Source organism: Zingiber officinale, chromosome 8B (assembly GCF_018446385.1).
Source record: "Zingiber officinale cultivar Zhangliang chromosome 8B, Zo_v1.1, whole genome shotgun sequence".
Lineage (NCBI taxonomy): Eukaryota > Viridiplantae > Streptophyta > Magnoliopsida > Zingiberales > Zingiberaceae > Zingiber > Zingiber officinale.
This window is the reverse complement of record NC_056001.1, coordinates 111,529,593-111,548,797: the sequence shown is the minus strand read 5'-3', so window position 1 is coordinate 111,548,797 and position 19,205 is coordinate 111,529,593. Positions and strand designations below refer to the sequence as shown.

General features: G+C 39.1%; 1 protein-coding gene and 1 long non-coding RNA gene across 2 annotated transcripts; one reads left to right on the top strand and one right to left on the bottom strand.

The window, feature by feature from the left end:
- Positions 1 to 1,211: 1,211 nt before the first annotated feature.
- On the bottom strand, positions 1,212 to 3,784 carry LOC122014194. The gene is made up of 7 exons (XM_042570371.1): positions 3,602 to 3,784; positions 2,172 to 2,293; positions 1,880 to 2,073; positions 1,728 to 1,785; positions 1,571 to 1,646; positions 1,387 to 1,491; positions 1,212 to 1,313 (listed from the first exon to the last, which is right to left on the bottom strand). The coding sequence occupies exons 1-7, from the start codon at positions 3,782 to 3,784 to the stop codon at positions 1,212 to 1,214; spliced, it is 840 nt and encodes a 279-aa protein (XP_042426305.1).
- Positions 3,785 to 8,443: 4,659 nt separating this feature from the next.
- On the top strand, positions 8,444 to 10,859 carry LOC122017699. The gene is made up of 5 exons (XR_006121426.1): positions 8,444 to 8,990; positions 9,067 to 9,206; positions 9,289 to 9,365; positions 9,580 to 9,643; positions 10,698 to 10,859. It is a non-coding gene; the product is annotated as an uncharacterized LOC122017699 (long non-coding RNA).
- Positions 10,860 to 19,205: the final 8,346 nt, after the last annotated feature.

Genomic DNA, 19,205 nt, shown 5'->3' with positions numbered 1-19,205 from the left:
TATTATTGCAACAGAGAACTATTCCATGCTAAGGATGGTTGACCTATAAGAAAACCATTCCTTTGTACACATACTGTGTGGTCGATTAAAAGTGTTATGAGTGATATTCGAAAACATAAGCTAACTAAGAAAGGTTATATATAAAACTAATTATGTGCATGATATGTCAACCCAAAGGAAAGGTCATTATGTGCAGATAAAGGTGATTATAAGTTGTATGGAGAGTACTACTAAAAAGTTACATTTTAGTCCAAAATTTGATGAAATGTTGCACTCGATATCTCAATCAATACCCATACAATTGCATATTTTGATTGTTGTATTATGTTACGACACATCTATAAAGATACATGCCTAGTTTGTAAATTGAGATATGTTCTTTGTTTTTCTTTATGTAGCACTTTCAATTTATGTTAATCTAAACAACATCCCTATGCTTATAAGGACAAACTTTGGACAATGGAAATAATATATTATGATATTATTAGGCTGCATAGATCTAGATTTTGCATTTAGGCATATCACCTGCACCTTCATCCACTGAAAGTATTGCGAATCAAAAGGTGATCGTTGACAAGTGGGAATCACATAAGTCTAATGATCATTAAGAAGTTCGAGAATTCATTAGGAGTTTGATTACTAAGAATAAGGATGCTAAGACCTTTCTTAAAGAATTAACCAACCAATTCACCTTAAATGGAAAGGTCAAGAGTATCATACTTCTTACGAAGTTAGTTTTCATGCGGTATAATGGGAAGGATAACATTAAAGAGTACATTATGGATAATTGGATATGTCAAATTTAGTCACAAGACTTAAGACACTAAAATTAGAAAGTGTGTTTGTGAACTTGGTCCTAATCTATTTGCCTACATAGTTCACTCCTTTAAAGATAAATTACAATATTTAAAAAGAACATTGAACACTAAATGAGCTTATATCTTAATGTATACAAGAAGTGTGTACAAGAAGAATAGAGATTAAGATATGACATATCACATAGTGCTCACTTTGCATCTCTATGTTAGCACCGAAGCAAGAAAAGGAAAAAGGATAATATTAAGGGTAAGAATAAACAACGGGACTTCAGGGAATACGGTACAAAAGTAATAAGATTCAGACCCAACTTATTACTCAAAAGTACTAGGCTATAACTTATGTCGAAGAACAGATCCTCTTCGACGCCTGGCGGTCTGCACTGCCGCTACACACTAAGCCTTCTCCTTCTCTGCCAAAGCCAGAGTTACCTCGTCTTCCACATGAGCTTCTCTCATCCTCTGCTCCTCCATCTTCCATTGTTGAAGCTCCTTTGCCTGCAACAACGACAACACAACTTTTCTCAATTTGGAATCAATCCAATCAAATTAGCAACAACAAATCAATCACCTTCTGCATCGCAGTGAGCGCTTCCTTGCAGGCCAAGTTGTACCTATCCAACGTCTGCTTCAGCTCCAATTTCAATTGTCTGTACCTTCCTTCCACTTCTTCATTCTATGAATTGCTTCAAATACCTATCAAACGACAATTTTTTAAAAAAACATTTCTTCAATTTCTGTTTGATCGTACTCACCTTGATTGTCAGAGAATTGGACTGTGCATTCTCGTATGATCTTGTTGAAGAAATATTCCCTCTGGTGAAAGGTGACCTATACATATATCCCATCATTCAAAGTGTTGTTATTGTTGTTGTTGTTGTTTATACTTTGGTATTGAAATAGAAACCTTACTTTATCGATTCAGTTTCTTTATGCAAATTCCATGGAGCCAATCCAGTCTCATTTGGCACTGCAAAGAAGTTTCAAGTGTAAGAACTTTGTCTTGTTTATAAGAATATGAAAAGTACTTAAGTTTACTGAAATATTTAGATTCAGATTCATACCTTTCTTGACATTTCTAGGGATATTGCTTAGAATTTCAGGTTTAGGAGCTGCTTGGATGGGGCTTTGCGGCCGGAGAGGTGGTGGAGCTGACTTAACAGCAGTCCTCAGTGAGGACACCTTCCCTTTCGAGATGACAATGACTGTACAAAAATCAGGCACAGTTTTGCTGATGCTTGAACTCAGGCCTGTGCTCCTAGATGATCAGTCGAGAATAGTACTTATCCTCATATGGTATGATCTTGTATTCGCATATAAGTTGAACCTATTAGAGTGGAAGATAAACTAACTTACCTGTCGAATTCGCCTTTAGGCGACTCACCGATCACTAGCTTCTCTATTGAAGACTGCAAAACAAACTCAACAATTGCTTTGGATACATTGGGGTCCTCGAGTACGATACCTTTGCAATGAACCTGTTCGACACAAGATCTTGCTCAAACTCGAATCAAAGCATTCAATGGACTTACGAAACCAAATCTACTCACATCTTTTCTTGAGCAAAAACATTGATATGGGATGAAGATTTCCCTCAGGGCATTGTCTGCTGTAGAATCTACTGTGTATATATATAGACATTAGATTCAATGTGAGAATTTGTGAAGAAACAATTATCTCTTTCACTCCAAAGATGATCATGCAATGCTAACATTGACATTATGTAACATAGCAATAGCAAAAGGAAAAAAATTGGGTGCTATCATAGTATCAGTTAAGTTCACGCGCGGGTTCAAGATAAGCAGACTAGAACCGCTGACATATGCCACAGGGTAAACCATCGCCTCTTAGGCCTCCCTGACTGATTTTACTATAGAGGCCAACGATAGATAATAACTCCCCTGAACATAGCTTACAACTTATATCGTAGAACAACTCTTCTCAAAATCTCAAAAAGTGCTGAATCGGAATCTCATTCTAAGGATTCTTATGGTTCCGGAGAATCTAGCTACAAGAGAACCAGAAAAGGAGAGTTACGTTCTCCCCCTTTTTATGTCCAACTCTTTGATCTTAAGAATGCTAATTTTAAGAACAAGTGATTGTCCTTCTCCGACCCTTATTGTCCAATCAGGGAGCGGACAACTAATGTGTTCCACTTATTGAACAGGTCTATGGTCGGTCCATCCTTGGGGGTGATCTCGCAGTTCTTATGGGTGGAGACAACGACAGAATGAATTAGGTGGAAGATCGGAGATAGAGCATACACGAGGATTTGGTGTTGACATGGATGACGATGAGGGTCTGCCCTCTAGCGACGATATTATCCAAAGCCCATCTAAAAGCACTCTGGCTATTCTCGTCAATGGCCACAGCCACAAGAGGGCAGCCCGCGCCATCTAAATTCTCCCTCTGGTGTGTTTCTTTTTGCATAGTTCAAACGCGTTTGGTGCTTCGAATCCGGTAACACAATGACAACTACAACGATGACAACTAGAAGATCTCTTGCATAATGTTGTTGCTATATATATATACACACACCCACACTTTTATTGTGAGGTGCAGCGTCGAAAGAGGGTTGTCAAATCTTGGTCTTTGTTTATTGAAGATTAATTAGGAGGTTTGATGTGGTTTGTTTATTAAATATTTTATTTGATAAGTTTTAATTAAGTTAGAGTTTTTATTAGAAAATATTGATCCAATAAGTAAAATATATTTTATTTTCTCATTTTAAAATATACAATTAAAGAAGGGCTCGGGGATCTCTTCTACGTCTACCTCCAGACTACTGCATCAATTGTGGAAAGTCGATCGACTTTGAGAGTAGTTGAAACAATCGCAACCGCAATGGCTGACTGCTCCGCACTCTGTCGCCGAGGCAATGATTGGGTGTTGCACAACAATGCTGCTGCTGTAGCCAAGCGAGTATCAATACTGTTGAAAAACACATTCACCTCATTCAACAATGACATTGTTAGTATAGGAGTTAAGAGCCAATTATAAAATATTTGATAAGAGATCTATTGTATTATATTTTATAAGTAAAAGATAATATTTATGGTTATTATATTTATTTTATATTTGTGCCAGTTTAATAAATATAATAATATCTCAGAGTAATAGATTCTACTCTACAATATATTAATTTGTTGAATTGATAGTGGGAGACTATATATATATATATATATATAACACTACTTTTAATTATTGCTAGTCAAGTGTTAATATACAAGGATAATATTAATGCGTTGAGACTAGTATATAGGTCAACTGATAACTTAATCTCATAAGTCATGGATACAAGATATTAAGTTGACACATTAGTATATATTAAAGAATATGTACTGAATTGACCCGTCATGAGAATGTTTCATGGATCATTATATGAGTATTATTAACATTCTTATAGTGACTATTAGTATAAATAATCCTTACACCTGAGTCACTATGGTTCTTTATATAAGGAGTCGTGTACTTTGATATCGATAAATGTCACCTGTAACAAGGTGGACTAAAAGTCGATCACAGGGTAAGCAATAATTTATACGGAGGGATGTGAGTGATGTAGATGAGATCTATCCCTTCCATATGACAGAAGTGATATCTGTGGACCCCTTGATTAAGTAAGACTACTAAAATACATGGTCATGCTCAAATAAGTCAATATGATATATTGAGTCATTTAGTTAAGTCAGTTTACTTAGAGAATAAGAAATATAAAGATTAATAAGAGGATGACATGATCTATATCTCATAGATTAATCTAGATATCGATGATAGAAGGATTGAGTTATACAAGATAATAGACATAGAAAGGTTAGGTCGGATCTCGACATTCTCGTCACTTGGGTAGCAATGATACATTGCTAAATATCACTCGTTGCTTATGTATCTAAAATATTATTTTATAGATATTGTCAAATTTACGAGAATCTATTGGGTCACACATAAAGAGCATGTTAATTTAGAGACTGATTTATTTTAGTTTGACTAAAATTGTATAGGTTTGAGCCTTAATTTTAAAATTTATTTCGGACCTTATTAAGGCCAACCTAGCTATTGAGTCCACTAAGATAAACACTAATAGTTATCGGAGAAGATGAAGAGTCATTGAAGAAGTGAAGAGTTCATCGGAGAAGATGAAGTGTTCATTGGAGAATATTAAGATTTAGTATTTTCTCCTCTTTTAATGTCACCTTAAATAGCCATAAAGATGCCAAGAAGGTGAAGAGGTACTTGTGTCTCTTGGATTGCCATGGTATATATCATTTCTAGCAAGATGATGAGTGGTATGTGACTATCCATTCTTGCTCTTCCATTTTCGTGTGTGAAGAGAGAGCTCTCCAATTTCAGAAGTTCTTGGAGAAGAATCGAGGGACTTGCTTATGTGGATACCGTAGGGGCACAAACATTCTGATCGCACTGAGATCTATCGAAGCATCGATGTTGCTGTGTTGCTAGGATTGTTCCGTTCATGCACGAAAGGTAACAATATGATCAAAACATGTATTTTCATTCGCTTGGATCTCTGGAGAGATCCTTGTTATGTTGTGTATGTATGTTATTTTTTTTTTGCAAAAGATCCCTATAGATACTCTGTTGCCAAAATTTATATTACACCAACAAAGACATTCTTCACTCAATCGTGTACGAAAGGTACTTTTACATAAATTTTATCTGACGATACCTTTAGATAAGTACTCATGCAGTTCGACAATGTAATATTCTGAAAATCATAACTTTTGACTCGGGACTCAAAATCAGACTCTATCGGTGACCACACATACATAATTCACAAATCTACATTTATTAGAGGGAACCTATAACCGCCAAGTTTCTAGCTCAAAATCCACCGTTTAGGCCCTCAACCGAGCCTCTAAACATATTTTTACTATGTTTGATAATATCCATTTTATGATATTTTAGGTATTTTTGGTATTTCTAATATATATGCGTTAGGATTTGTCTATGATAGCATCCTGTTTTGTTAATTATGATTTTTATTAAGAAATTTTCTTTTCTGGTAAGATTTCTTTTTTATCTGTAAAAGATAGAAATTGAGGTCCATATATAAGGATTTCTTTCCTTTGAGTCTTAGGATATGAGGTATATATAAGTATTCTGTTTCATGTTTTGAAGATAGTTTTTGATTAATATTATTTTCGGCTGAGCAATTATTTTCCTACTTCCTAGTATTCTTATTTGAATAACAGTTTTAGAAGATCACTTCCTGTATTCGTGCATGAATCAACAGATTCGATAGTTGATTTCAGTATTTATGTACGAATCAATGAAATCGATAGTTATCTGCTACATCAAGTACGAAGAAGCCCGACGGCGAGACCATGAAGGTAGCTATGAAACCATCTAAGTGAAAGGCTTCTTTGCCTTCACAAGCCCTAGCACGTAGCATCTCCTCGAATGATACAACAAATCATTACAGATGTTTAAGAGATCAAACTTTATTAGTGATGTGAGACCGCAAGTATACGGGTATCGTCAAGTAATAAAAGATTATCGATCCCATGAGAACTGATTATAAGCACTAATGATTACTCATGGCGAATTAGCTAAAGGATCGATGGTTGAGAGTCACACACTAAGTAAAGAGAAGTAAGATTGAGAAAGAGAGAGAGTGGTGAGGAACTTGGTTTGAAAAATGTTATAGGGGATCGGTTTCATTGTGATGTTAATCAATGAATCATGGATCACCTATTGCCTATCCTTTATTCCTATGCTTTTGTAGGCAGTTAGATTCATTGTCGGCTCTTCCCCACGGAGATCAAGTCGAAATACTATCTTAATCTATATCCTATGCTACTAAATGGAAGCGATTCCTATGAAATCCGGTAATGGAATATCCCTGTCACTAGGACACCTCGGTCATAAATCACAGGAACACACTAACATTCAATAACAAAGAGATAGAAATAACAATTATGTTCAATTCTCTACTTCCTTGTGGAGAGTTGCTTCTCCTTTTAAGGCAATGCCTTAGATGCTCGGAAATGGGATACCCTTGTCACTATGACCCCTCGGTCATATGATCTAGGGCATTCCCTTTACGAGATTAGCAATACTGTACAAACATTCAATCAAACATAAAAATTAAACTCAAGCACATTGCACACACATAAGATCAAATAAATATAATGCATAACAATGTCATATGGATAGGAAATTAGTAAATCCATGAGTTTTTACATCAATTCATATCACAATTACTCCTTTAATTCCAGAACAAGAGATCTACTCCATAACTAGGAGGAGAGAATCCAAAGACATAAAGATTTAAGCCAAAAACACCAAAACTCAAGAAAGAGATGGGAAGAAGACTTATCCTATATGAAGAGTAGTCTTTGGATCAAATCTAAGCTTTTGGAGAGAATGAGATGCTTAATTTGGATTTGGATCATCCAAGAAAACGCTAAAGAAGTCCAGATCTTGTCCAAGTTGGATCTCCCAAAAGGGAGAACTCTCCTCCCTTGAAAAGGGGAAGAAATCCTCTTAAATAGAGCTAGGCACGGGCCTGGCACAGCTCGTGCCATGGCTGTGTGGAATCCACATGGTTAAGGTCTGCTTGGGCTCTGGTCGAGTGGCATGATCATGTGGATTCGCACGGCCATAGTCGGCTCCAGCTCTGGAAAATTCATACGGTCGTGTCAATTCACATGGCCAAGGTCTACTCCTCTGTTTTGTTGACACGGTCGTGTGGAATCCACATAGTTGGGTCTTGTTTCTTCTCAGTTCTGTGGTACGACCGTGTGAGTTCACATGACCAGTGCCTTCTCCTCCTTTGGCATGTGACACGATCGTGTGGATTCCATACAGCCGGGTCCCTTTTCTTTGTTTATTCTCCGAGTCGTTTACAAGTACCACTTTCACTCTAAAAGCACATCCTATCAACAAGAAAATACACAAAGAATAGATCTTGGACAAAAAATAATAATTATATTGAAAATACGATAATAGGTGTAAATATGCATAGATTAAGCATAAATAAAGTACGCGAATGTGCGTCAAAACATACATAAAAGTGTATATAATTTACGTAAATCACACTCCCAGACTTGAACATTAACTTATCCTCAAGCAAAATGCCGCAATCTAAATTCATGTGTTCCTATAATGCATCATAATCCCTAGTTCACATACCTAACTCTATCAACTAGTTCCATTTGTGAGCATGATTGTGGAGTAACCTAAGTATGACCTAAACATAAGTTCTTGTGCATAGCGCAATAAGTGACCCAAACTTTTCAAGTTTCAATCTCTATCATAGTCAAGTCGTCATCCAATTGAATTCCTTATGTTCTTGGTGATAGACACTTACCTACCATACACTTAATTCATATTTTTTAAACTACACAAGGTCTCAAAGGAATACTCAGAATAAAGAAAAATATTATAAAATATGGTACCTTAAATATTAATTAAATAATAAGGTTAAATAGAGGAATAACCTTAACGGAATTTTTTGAAAATTTTAAAAATTTTCTGGAAATTTTTCGGAGATCGTATGGTGTAGATTATGGGGATAAATATTGGAACTAGGGGAAGCCTGTTTAGGCTACCTCATTGAACGAGGAAAAATTTTATTTTTCCTTTTTCTTTTCTTTTTCTTTTTCTTCTCCCCTCACCCGACGCCATGCCCGACTCTTCTTTTCTTCTCCTTCTTCCTCCCCGAGCCCGATCCCCTTCCTCTTCCTCTTCCCCTTTGCTCCCGCGACGCCGAAGCCCTCTCCTCGTCCCTGAGCCCGATCATCTTCCCCTCGGCCAAGGGGAATCCTCAAGCCGAATCCCTTTCCGACGCCTCCTTCTCCTCCAATTCGTTCATCTCCTCGCGCCAAGCAGCATCGAGCCGTGCCCTAGATCTATCTCTCGCCGTCGCATCCGATCACTGGACCAGGTTACTTCAACGATGTCATGCCCTAGCCATCCTTGCCGTCCCTTTTCTTCCTCTCCCGGTCTCTCTGTGCACCGCTGCCGACCACCACGGACACACGATGACAGCCACAACCGAGAGAGAGAGCCCTAGGTGTCGCCCTCTTCCCGCACGGAGCAGCGCCGACGCCGCAAATCGAAGACATCCGAGCGTTTGAATTCTCTGTTCATCGTGCCCTAGTTCCCGATCCGTGATCGCCGGGGGTATTCGGTTGCTCCGACGCGAACTGGTAGGTAGGTGTTCTACCCTAGATTTTTAATTTGGGTATTAAGCCTCTGTGTGGTGTTGACTTGAGATTATTTTTGGAAGGCAGTGGTTTCCTTCGGTTCTGGCCATCCCATTGCCGATAGCTTGTAGCTAAAATCGCTGGATCACAGGAGTAGTCGACATTTCCAGCGGCCACTAGTACCCACTACTCTTACACACCGAGCTCTATTGCCACCATAGAGGTAATGAGTTTAACCTTAGTAGAGGATATGTGTATTAGATCTAGTCTGGATGTTAATTTAGAGGAATTGTGTTGGAGGTCAGGGCTTTAACGGATCTGGTCATTGTTCCCACCGCGGATTGTTCCAGCCATGAGTCAACAGGGAAGCCTCCGATTTGGGGTAGGTTTGGAAATGATTTATGTTTAACCTTACCTAATGTGATGATTAAATGGGTTGATGCTATGGTTCCCTTATCAAATCATTTAGTCCGAATGATGGGATGATTAGAGTAATGGAGCTAACCCTAGTTGATCGATGAATTATATTTAGTTGGGGATTTGATTTAATTAATTAATTTATATAATTAGCCAAATCTGTGTATCATGAATTGTAGGACTTTGATTCGAGACGACATCTCGACGTGGGGTCTATTTCGGATACGATCACCACTTTTTGAGGTGGGTACTTTGACTTATCTTCTAAGATATTGTCGTTTGCTATGCATAGTAATATTTAACGAGTAGTAATATTTATGTTCATTTCTGCATTGGTATGTCATTATATATTACCTGAGCATGCTGTATTTATTACCTGCTTTTGTATTTATGTTCCTTTGATTATTTATGTCCTTAAGGTAATGACATACCATATCTCATTATGTTCAGGACCTAGATTTATTTTACTATACTTGACCTGTGTACATAGGATATTCTATTTGATCCATATACCTTTTGGTACACATTAAATAGAAATGGATAGGATCAGGATATTTGCATGCTTAGTGTCATGCACCATTTCACATGATTGCATGTTGTGCGATAGTCGGTTCCATTATTGTTGAGCACATCGCCAATTACATGGATCTGCACACACAACCACTCATGGGTTAGTGGTTTTTATCAAGTAGGGTGTGTTGCAGCAGGTTGCTCTGTCAAGGGCTCCGTTGGTCCACTCATGGGTAGTGTGACACAGCGTGGTAGCAGGACAGAGATCCCTCCTCTGGATTGTCTCAGGGAGATGAGAGCATTGAGCTCCCCCACTTATGATTTGGGGTAGGAGGATAGGTGTACTCTGACAGCATCCCGCCCACTCGGTCACTCATTAGGAGCAATGATGGCAGAGTGTACGGTTGTCATAGCCCTACCCACTCGGTCTCACTATCGTGTGTGAGATGGCTAACTGGCGTCAGGGGTGACCATGTCATTGACATCATATGCATGATTGCATTTATTGCTTGTGTTTGATGTACTTTATTTGCTGCATATTTGGTGGATGTATATGATTGACATGCATACAGGATCATGATACTCCTTGGTCTGACGACCTTGTTTACCTTATACCCAGGTCTTGGTTAGTACAGTTTCTCCCCTTTATTTCAGTTTTGCATTGTTCCTTTATATATATATCCAGGAGGTTGTACTCATATTTATTACTAGTTGTTATGTCTTACTATGCATGTCAGTCGGTACCCGCTGAGAAGTTGACTCACCCCGTTGATTTATACTATTTCAGGTTGATGCTGTCAGGAGGTTCCAGTCACTAGTCCCCCACCACTTTGCTTCGCGACTATTTTATACTCTTTAGACTTTTGGTTCCTTGTTATGTATTTATATACACTTGTGATGTAGGATTGTACTCGAGGATCTTTTTATCGAGTTTTGATCTACTACTTATTTTTCCGCTGCGAAGGTTTCTCTGTTGTGTTTTACGTTTTCCGTCGTAGTAGTGGAGTAGGTTGTTTTCAAATAAACTGCGTGGTTGTGTCAGCCGGAGGATAAGATTATATAAACTGCGTGGGTGTTTGTTGATTTCATTGTATATGTTCCGACCGTGTTGGCTGAGGTATGTGTGTCCCTGAGGGCTTGTAGTAGAAGTTTCATATTGTCACCTGTACGAGGAGATGCTGCCAAAATTTCTTCTAGAAAGGACTACTTGGGGCATGACAAACATAACATTTATTTCTCCAGCAATCTAACTCGGTCTCAAATGGGTAAATTATTAGTTTCCACTCATGGCAGCCATTTTTTATCCCTTATTCAAATAATTTTTTTTATTTTATTTTTTGGGGTGCTTTATGAGGTGAAGCACTAACACATATGCAAATATAATGCAAATGTAGGGGTTTTGATTTTTCCAAATGAGTTGACATGATCCGAGGTCATCCAGTAACCAAAATGTAATCCAAGAAATCACCATGAAAACCTAAGTACTACACAATTCAAATGAATTATGACTATTCCAAAGTTATTTATTATTCAAGCTTAAGTGAAGTGAAGGTAAGATCCTTAAGATTAAGCTAAAACTAAAATTATCTCCTTACAATCCTTAGCTCACTTTATGCTACTAAAGATAGAGAAAAGAGGTCCACTAAACATATTAGCACTATCTCCACAGCAACATGAATGAAGAAATGAATATGCTAACCACTTTGTTATTGACAAGTCAACAGTAATGTGGGGATTGATGTTCTCGATATGTCACAAAATAACTAAAATGACAGTCAAAATGACAATCAAAACAACTGGAGAAAAACTAAACTAAAAAATATGGTGGTAGAGGTGGAGAAAAGCAAGGGCCTCGTTCACGTCGACCAAAAGGGAAACTAGGCATACCAGGGAGCTAGCCAAGGTGCTTGTGGTAGTGGAAAAGAGTACCCACCTGGTGTCTAGTGATATCCATGACTTCCATAAACTCTCTCATCCTCGCCTGGTTAGTATCATAATCCTGAACAAATTCGACCACTTGACCTTGAAAATTTCTCATGAACTGAAAATGAACATGTACCTCTTAGAACTGATCATCCAATAATTTGAAGCTACCCTCCAACATTTGTTGTTGGGTACAATGCTTCTCATGAAGCAAATCCAAAGAGGCATGAAAATGAGAGAAATCAAATATGGAAGGACTCGTACCGTAAGAAAAAGAATGCCTAGCAGGTTTCGGACGTCTGGATGACTTCGGGTGTCTAGATGACGAGGGCTCGGTGTGGGGCTCGGTGTCCTCCACCAAGGTGGGGGCAAACTTGGGAGCTATGTCGGTAATAAATAATTGGCGGGGGTGTGAACTGTAGTACACTTAGGGTAAGGTAGAGGTAATGGAAAACCATCCCTCTTAGGAAAGGTAAAGTCGTTCTCATTTCAGTAAATCATTTTCATGACAAGACATGTATCGATATCGATCCTATGGTTGCCATGAATAACCTCTAAATCACTAAGTTTGCAACCTAAATTTATAGCTATTTGGGTGATCAACTCGCCAAAAACTCTTTTCCCCGAGGTTGATTTCCCGGATTTCGCAAGGGTTTACAGAAAATGGAAACCTGTGTCAAAGTCAACTTTATTTAGCATTGCCTATAAAGAGTAAAGTTTCACCTTTCTGACTACCCCGTCACTCCCCCCTACCAAAGATAGTCTTGCTCATTACACGGTGGAGGTATCTAAATACGAAGTTTTGCATATGGGAAGCCTTAGCCCTAGAGGGCTTATAAACATCATTTGACTAGGTAATAGAAGTATTCCAACTAAAACCCACATCAAACCTGCGAGATCCGCCAATAGATAGGTTAAAACAATTATTGAAATCACTAAATGTCCATTTAAATTCTTGGTTCATCAATCTAAAATTGATGTTACCAATATAATCCTCATCAGAAGTGTAGTGGATCTCAATTGAGCTTAAAAATTCAACGACAAGGTGGGGATAAGTTGGTTGATGTGTATACATCATATCATTCTAATCAAAAGCATGAATCAATCAATCTATATCATCCTTAATACTCAAAACTTCCATGTTAGTTGGATCAAATATCTAGTGCAAACAAGTTTTCTAACAACAAAAGAATCATATATAGATTTTTGTTCATCATTTCTAAAAATAATATGATGTTCATTGTCATTACCTTCGTCGCGTGCACTCCGCTTGCCTTTGCCCTTTGAATTAGCTTTTTCTTTTTCTTTGCCTTTGTCCCTCCCCAGATCTCTTCCTGTGCTAGATCCACCACTCCCACGTCAGATTTTTTCAAAAGATGAGACATAATAGGAAGATAAGCGAGGGGGAGTAATTAATTGCAGAAGAAAGAAGAGGGATCTTGTGAGAAGAGGGATCTTGTGAGAAGAGGTAAATCTTGAGAGAAGAGGTAAATCTTGAGGGATGAGGAAGCTTGAGGTTGAAAAAGAGGAATTCTTTGATTTGAGTTTAGATCTAGATCTTAATAAGATGAGATCTAAGAATCATTAGTGAAGAAATTGTGAGGGGAATGAAGATGGAAGTGGATAGAGATGTGGAGTAAAAGAATTGTGGAGAAGAAGAAGTGGAGAAAGTGTTGGTTGGATGAGTGTGGCGGCGGACACGACAGGGGCATGACCGTGTCTTAAATACATGGTCGGGTTGAGGGGGTCTTCACACGGCCGTGCCAATCGACATGGCCGAGGTCCTCTTTGCCTCGGCTAGGGTCACACGGCCATGTGGATTCCACATGGCCTCACTCGGCTCCCTCTCAGGTTGAGTCACACAGCTATGTGGATTCACACGACTAACCTCTTTTTCATCTCTGCTAAAGCCACACAGCCATGTGGATCCACACGACCTTAGTCTTTTCCTTCTCAGCTTGCCTCATATGGTCGTGTGAGGTCACATGACGGGCTCCTTGAAGTGTGTGAGGGCTAAGTTTTTCTGTGGCATTTCTTCTCTTCAACTTCATCGGCACCTCCACGCCCACGAGAGGATCACGATCAGCTGCTAGAGGCTGCGTAGAACTTGAAAAAAAATTAAAAATGTATTAGATAAACTAACAAAGAAAATTAAATGTAATCAAATGAGAAAATGAAAAATAAAGAAATCCTTGGGTTGCCTTACAAGCAGCACTTATTTTTGGTCATTAGCTTGCCCCCGTTTAAAGTCATGTTGGACTTTCATCCTTGGAGGGATGACTTTCCCCTCCTGATGTTTGTGCCTATTCTTCTTTCTTCTTTTTAGTTCTTGTAGGGCAGATGTACTTTTCATTCTTGATTGGGGCCTCCTCCCAATTCTTGTCGGATCATATTCAGCATCTAGCGGTCTCCCATGAGGATGGAAGTTTTATTCCTCAGTTTTGTAGGCTTCCACTCTACTACAGTCACTCAGAAAAAGAGAAATATGGTTAGGAGATTTTGATAGATCATATTCCAACCTTTCCTTACCTATTACCAGAGATAGCTTATGATTTTAACATCAATTATAGCTCTGGTAGTAGCAAGGAAGGGTCTTCCCAAAATAATTGGGATCTCGAGATCCTCCTCTATATCTAGGACAACAAAATTGGTGTGTATGATACAACCATCCACCTCTATCGGCACATCTTCAATGATACCTATAGGGTACCTGCTTGAATGATCAGCTAGCTGTAGTACTATAGAGTAAGTTTAAAATTTTTGAGACCTAACTTATATAAACCAAATAAGGAATGAAGCTAACACTCGCCCCCAAATCACAAAAGCCTAATCTATAAATGCAGTTCCTATAGTGCTTGATAACCTAGAATGGGTGAGATGGAAAACCAAGAAAATAATATCTTTTTTTCATTTTTTTACATGCTTGGACTCTAGGATCCTCAAAATTTTTAAGGTATTAATCAAGGGGGAGTGAAGGGAGTCAAGTTAAGTTTTTTTTGTTAAAGTTTTCTTTAAAAAAAAGGGGGTTCAAAATATTTCCAAAAAAATTAATTTGTTTTAAAGTATTTTTGGAATGAAAAATATTTTTTTTTTTTGAAACTAAGTATTTGATAAAGTATTTTAAGTTTTTTTAAAAATCATTTACTTAGCTAAATATTTTTACAAGAAAAATATTTTTTTAGAGCTAAGTTTTTTTTAAAAAAATATTCCTCAAGCTAAGTGCTTATCAAAATATTTTTAAAATAAAAGGCTAGAGTTTTTGTCACAATATTCTTAAAAGTAAAGTGTTTTTTTAAGTTGAGTAATTTTTTCAAAACCTTTAAAAAACTGAGTATTAAAACTAAAATTCTTATCAACTTCTTTTGAAAGTTAAGTACTTGACAAAATAATTATTTTCAAAGCTAAATTTTAGCTAAGTTATTTTTTTGGAAAAAGCTAAATTTCAAAATCTAAGATTAGTTTAGTTTTTTTTAGAAACTATTTTCAAAGCTAAATTTTCATTGAAAAATTTAAGTTTTTTTTATGCCACCATTCAGGGGGAGCTTAAAGTTATATAGAATAAATTTTATTCTCTATCTCTACTTATTTTATTTTTAATTTATGTCAAAGGGGGAGAGAGAAGTTAAAAGTTAAGAATAAAACATAATTTTTATAAAAGGGGGAGCATAAGGAAGAAGTTTTTTTAAATTATTGTATTTATGCTCAAGTTAAAAATTACTTTAAATTATCATTATGTTTTATTTAACTTTGAACCGTGCTGCCATAATCAAAAAGGAGGAGATTGTTGGTGAAGGGAAACATCCGACGATCGAACCTGTGTTTTGATTATGTCAAAGGGTTTAAAGTTAGGTTGTCTTATTATCTAACATGTTTGAATGTGTGTGCAGGAAAGTCCTAAGTGTACTTGGGCAAAAGTCCTAGCTGTGGTTAGGCAGGTGGAAAACCCTAAGGGGTGGTAACCCTAGGTTCTAGGGGGTGGTAACCCTGGGTGAGGAAAAGTCCTAGCTGCAGTTAGACAAAGGAAAAACCCTAGGGGGCGGTAACCCTAGGCAGAAAGTCTTGCCGGGTTGAGGGCTTCAGGCAAAAATCCTAGAGTCAGGGACTCTGGGTGGAAAGTTCTGATGTCGCAAACCAGGTGGAAGACTAGACTGTTGGTGCAATATCTCTTAGGTCAAGGTTGACTGGTTTGACCAAGCTTGAGTCTTGGTCATAGTTTCGATGTTTGACAATACATGTAGACACATGGACAATGTAGGTGTAGTTGTTCATATGGGGAGATTCTGATTAGGGACTGATCAGTGTGAATGAAGAAGAGTCAAGTAGGTATACCTGACTGGAAGGAAACCCTAGTGAGTGAAGCTAGGCAGATGGAAATCCTGGTGAGTGAAGCCAGGTGAAAGTCCTAGTGAGTGAAGCTAGGCAGATGAAAGTCCTAGTGAGTGAAGCTAGGCAGATGGAAATCCTGGTGAGTAAAGCCAGGTGAAAGTCCTAGTGAGTGAAGCTAGGCAGATGAAAGTCCTAGTGAGTGAAGCTAGGCAGATGGAAATCCTGGTGAGTGAAGCCAGGTGAAAGTCCTAGTGAGTGAAGCTAGGCAGATGGAAATCCTGGTGAGTGAAGCCAGGTGAAAGTCCTAGTGAGTGAAGCTAGGCAGATGAAAGTCCTAGTGAGTGAAGCTAGGCAGATGGAAATCCTGGTGAGTAAAGCCAGGTGAAAGTCCTAGTGAGTGAAGCTAGGCAGATGAAAGTCCTAGTGAGTGAAGCTAGGCAGATGGAAATCCTGGTGAGTGAAGCCAGGTAAAAGTCCTAGTGAGTGAAGCTAGGCAGATGGAAATCCTGGTGAGTGAAGCCAGGTGAAAGTCCTAGTGAGTGAAGCTAGGCAGATGAAAGTCCTAGTGAGTGAAGCTAGGCAGATGGAAATCCTGGTGAGTGAAGCCAGATTGAAAACCCTAGTGAGTGAAGCTAGGTGAAAGTCCAAGTAGGTCAAGAGAGTGACCGGATACTTGGCATGAAAGAAAAGTCCAAGTGGGTCAAAGGGATTGACCGGACACTTGGTGAGGGAGTCCTAGTAGGTCAAGGGAGTGACTAGATGCTAGGCATGACGTACCAACAGGTTAAGGTTGACCGGATGTTGGTTTGGGAGGTTTGGGACTTGGTTTTGGGCAAAAACCAAGTGCTGGATAGATCAGTGGATCGATCCAGGCTCTGGATCGATCAATGGATCGATCCAGATCTTTCCCAGCGAACAGAAAGCATCTGGATCGATCAGTGGATCGATCCAGAGGTCTCAATCGATCAGTGGATCGATTGGGACGCTGCTGCTTCGCGCGATAAACGCTGGATCGATCCGTGGATCGATCCAGGTGTTTTTCTAGAGCACAGAGGCGCTCTGGATCGATCCGTGGATCGATCCAAAGCCTCCCCGATCGATTGGGAATAATCGAATCGATTGGGATCCGACCGTTGAGTCGTATTTGAGCCGCAGGCGAGCGTGGTCTTCGGCATCTCTTCACAGATTCATTTCAGATCTTCACCAGCTCCTCCACAGCTCTTCTCAAGCTCGAGATTGCTAGTTCTTGAAGGTTCTTGGAGGCTCTTCCAAGTCAAGAGGCGGATCAAAGCAAGAAGAAGAAACTAGGGTTAGGGTTTGTGCACTCATTGTAAGCTTGTAAGCTTGTATTTCTTTACTACCCTTTCTTCTTCTTGTATTGAGTCTTGTAGGGCTTCTCCGCCCTTGGTAGTTACCATAAAGGAGAGTTTCATTAGTGGAGGGTGCGTGCGTTGTGTGGATCCTTGGATTAGTCACCTCCCTCGGAGGTGGATACCAAGTAAAATCCAAGTGTTAGCGTGTTTGTATTTGTTTCTGTATTTTCCGCTGCACATCTTCGAAGAAACAAGCAACGCCGAACACCGGGCACGCGACGAGCTATTCACCCCCCCTCTAGCTACTTTTGGTTCTAACAAGTGGTATCAGAGCAAGGTTGCTCTTCACCGGAATCACCGCCGGAAGGGGCAAACATAACAAGCAAAGCTAGAGGGTGAAGAAGTTGAAGCAAAATTGTCAAAGTCAAAGAAATTCAAAAGCTCAACTTCTACAATGGAATTCCGAGATGGGCTCGGATTCGACACGAGGGTGGCTCCACCATACACTTCCACGAGATTCGATTCTTGGAAATCAAGAATCGAAAATTTTCTTATGATGGAGATAGAGCAATGGTTTGCTCTTATGGAAGGCTTCAAGGCTCCAACAAACTCCAAGGGCAAGCTTCTCAAGAAAAGCAAATGGAGCTCGGAGCAAGTCCAAAGGTACGAGGCCAATGACAAAGTGACCAAGCTGTTGGTAAATTTATTGCCAAGCACCATCCTTTGCAAAATTGGAGAATTTGAAGATGCAAAGGATTTATGGAGCAAATTGGCCAAGCTTCATGAAGAGATCCCCTCCACTGTACAAGAGCAAGAAGTATCCAGAGAGGGTGACTCTTTGGAGCAAGACCAAGAGGAGGACTCCGAGGTTGAGAGATGCTCAACCTCCGAAGAAGAAGTCCAAGAAGAAGCTTCATCCTCAAGGGAATGCATCAAAGGGAACAAGGAGGGAGCATACTCCTTGTTTCATATTCAAGATGATGAAGCCTCCACCTCTAGGATTGAGGGGGAGCGATCCTTGGTGACGCCTGATCAAGAAGAAGGAGAAGCCTCTACATCCGGGTCAAGGGACGAAGAGGAGGAAGAAGATTCTACCTCCACAAGTCAAGAAAAATCAAATGGAGGGGAATCAAGGTCCGATCAAGAGGAAGCTTCCACCTCCGGATCCAAAGGAAAAGATGTCACCCCTGCAAGCAAAGGTATAAATATTTCAATTAATAATAAAAATCATATTATATGCTTTGAATGTAGGGAACATGAGCACTACAAAAGCAAGTGCCCTAAATTGGCCAAGAAGAAGGGCCAAGTGACACCTAAGGGCAAGGAGAAGCCAAAGGAGACCATCCCCGGAACAAAGAAGAGCAAGGAGCACATTGTGTGCTTCTCTTGCAATCGAAAGGGGCATTACCGGAGTCAATGCCCTAAGGGGAAGAAGATGGTCAAGGCTCAAGGAGGAAGCTCAAGTCAAGGGGGAGCCTCTAAGGTAAAAAGGAAGGTAACTTTTATTGAGCCTACCCCTTTACATTATGGTAAAAAGCATGCTAGTTCTAACTTATATCATTTTAATGCTATTTACCATAAGAATAGAGAGCATGGTAAAATTAAGGAAAATAATGTAGCTTACCATGCTAAAACTATCACACCTAGGATTAGGAAGGTAGATAAAAATCTAGGCAATCACACTAAGGACCTTAGCTACAAGCCTAGAAATAAAAATGCTCATAAATTTAATG

Excerpts from the sequence above, each read along its gene's own strand:
- LOC122014194 (XM_042570371.1), bottom strand. The coding sequence starts at position 3,784 with ATGTCATTGTTGAATGAGGTGAATGTGTTTTTCAACAGTATTGATACT. Across the intron at positions 2,074-2,171 it reads CCTAAAGGCGAATTCGACAG|GAGCACAGGCCTGAGTTCAA; the intron begins GTAAGTTAGTTT and ends CTGATCATCTAG. Across the intron at positions 1,314-1,386 it reads CGCTCACTGCGATGCAGAAG|GCAAAGGAGCTTCAACAATG; the intron begins GTGATTGATTTG and ends TCGTTGTTGCAG.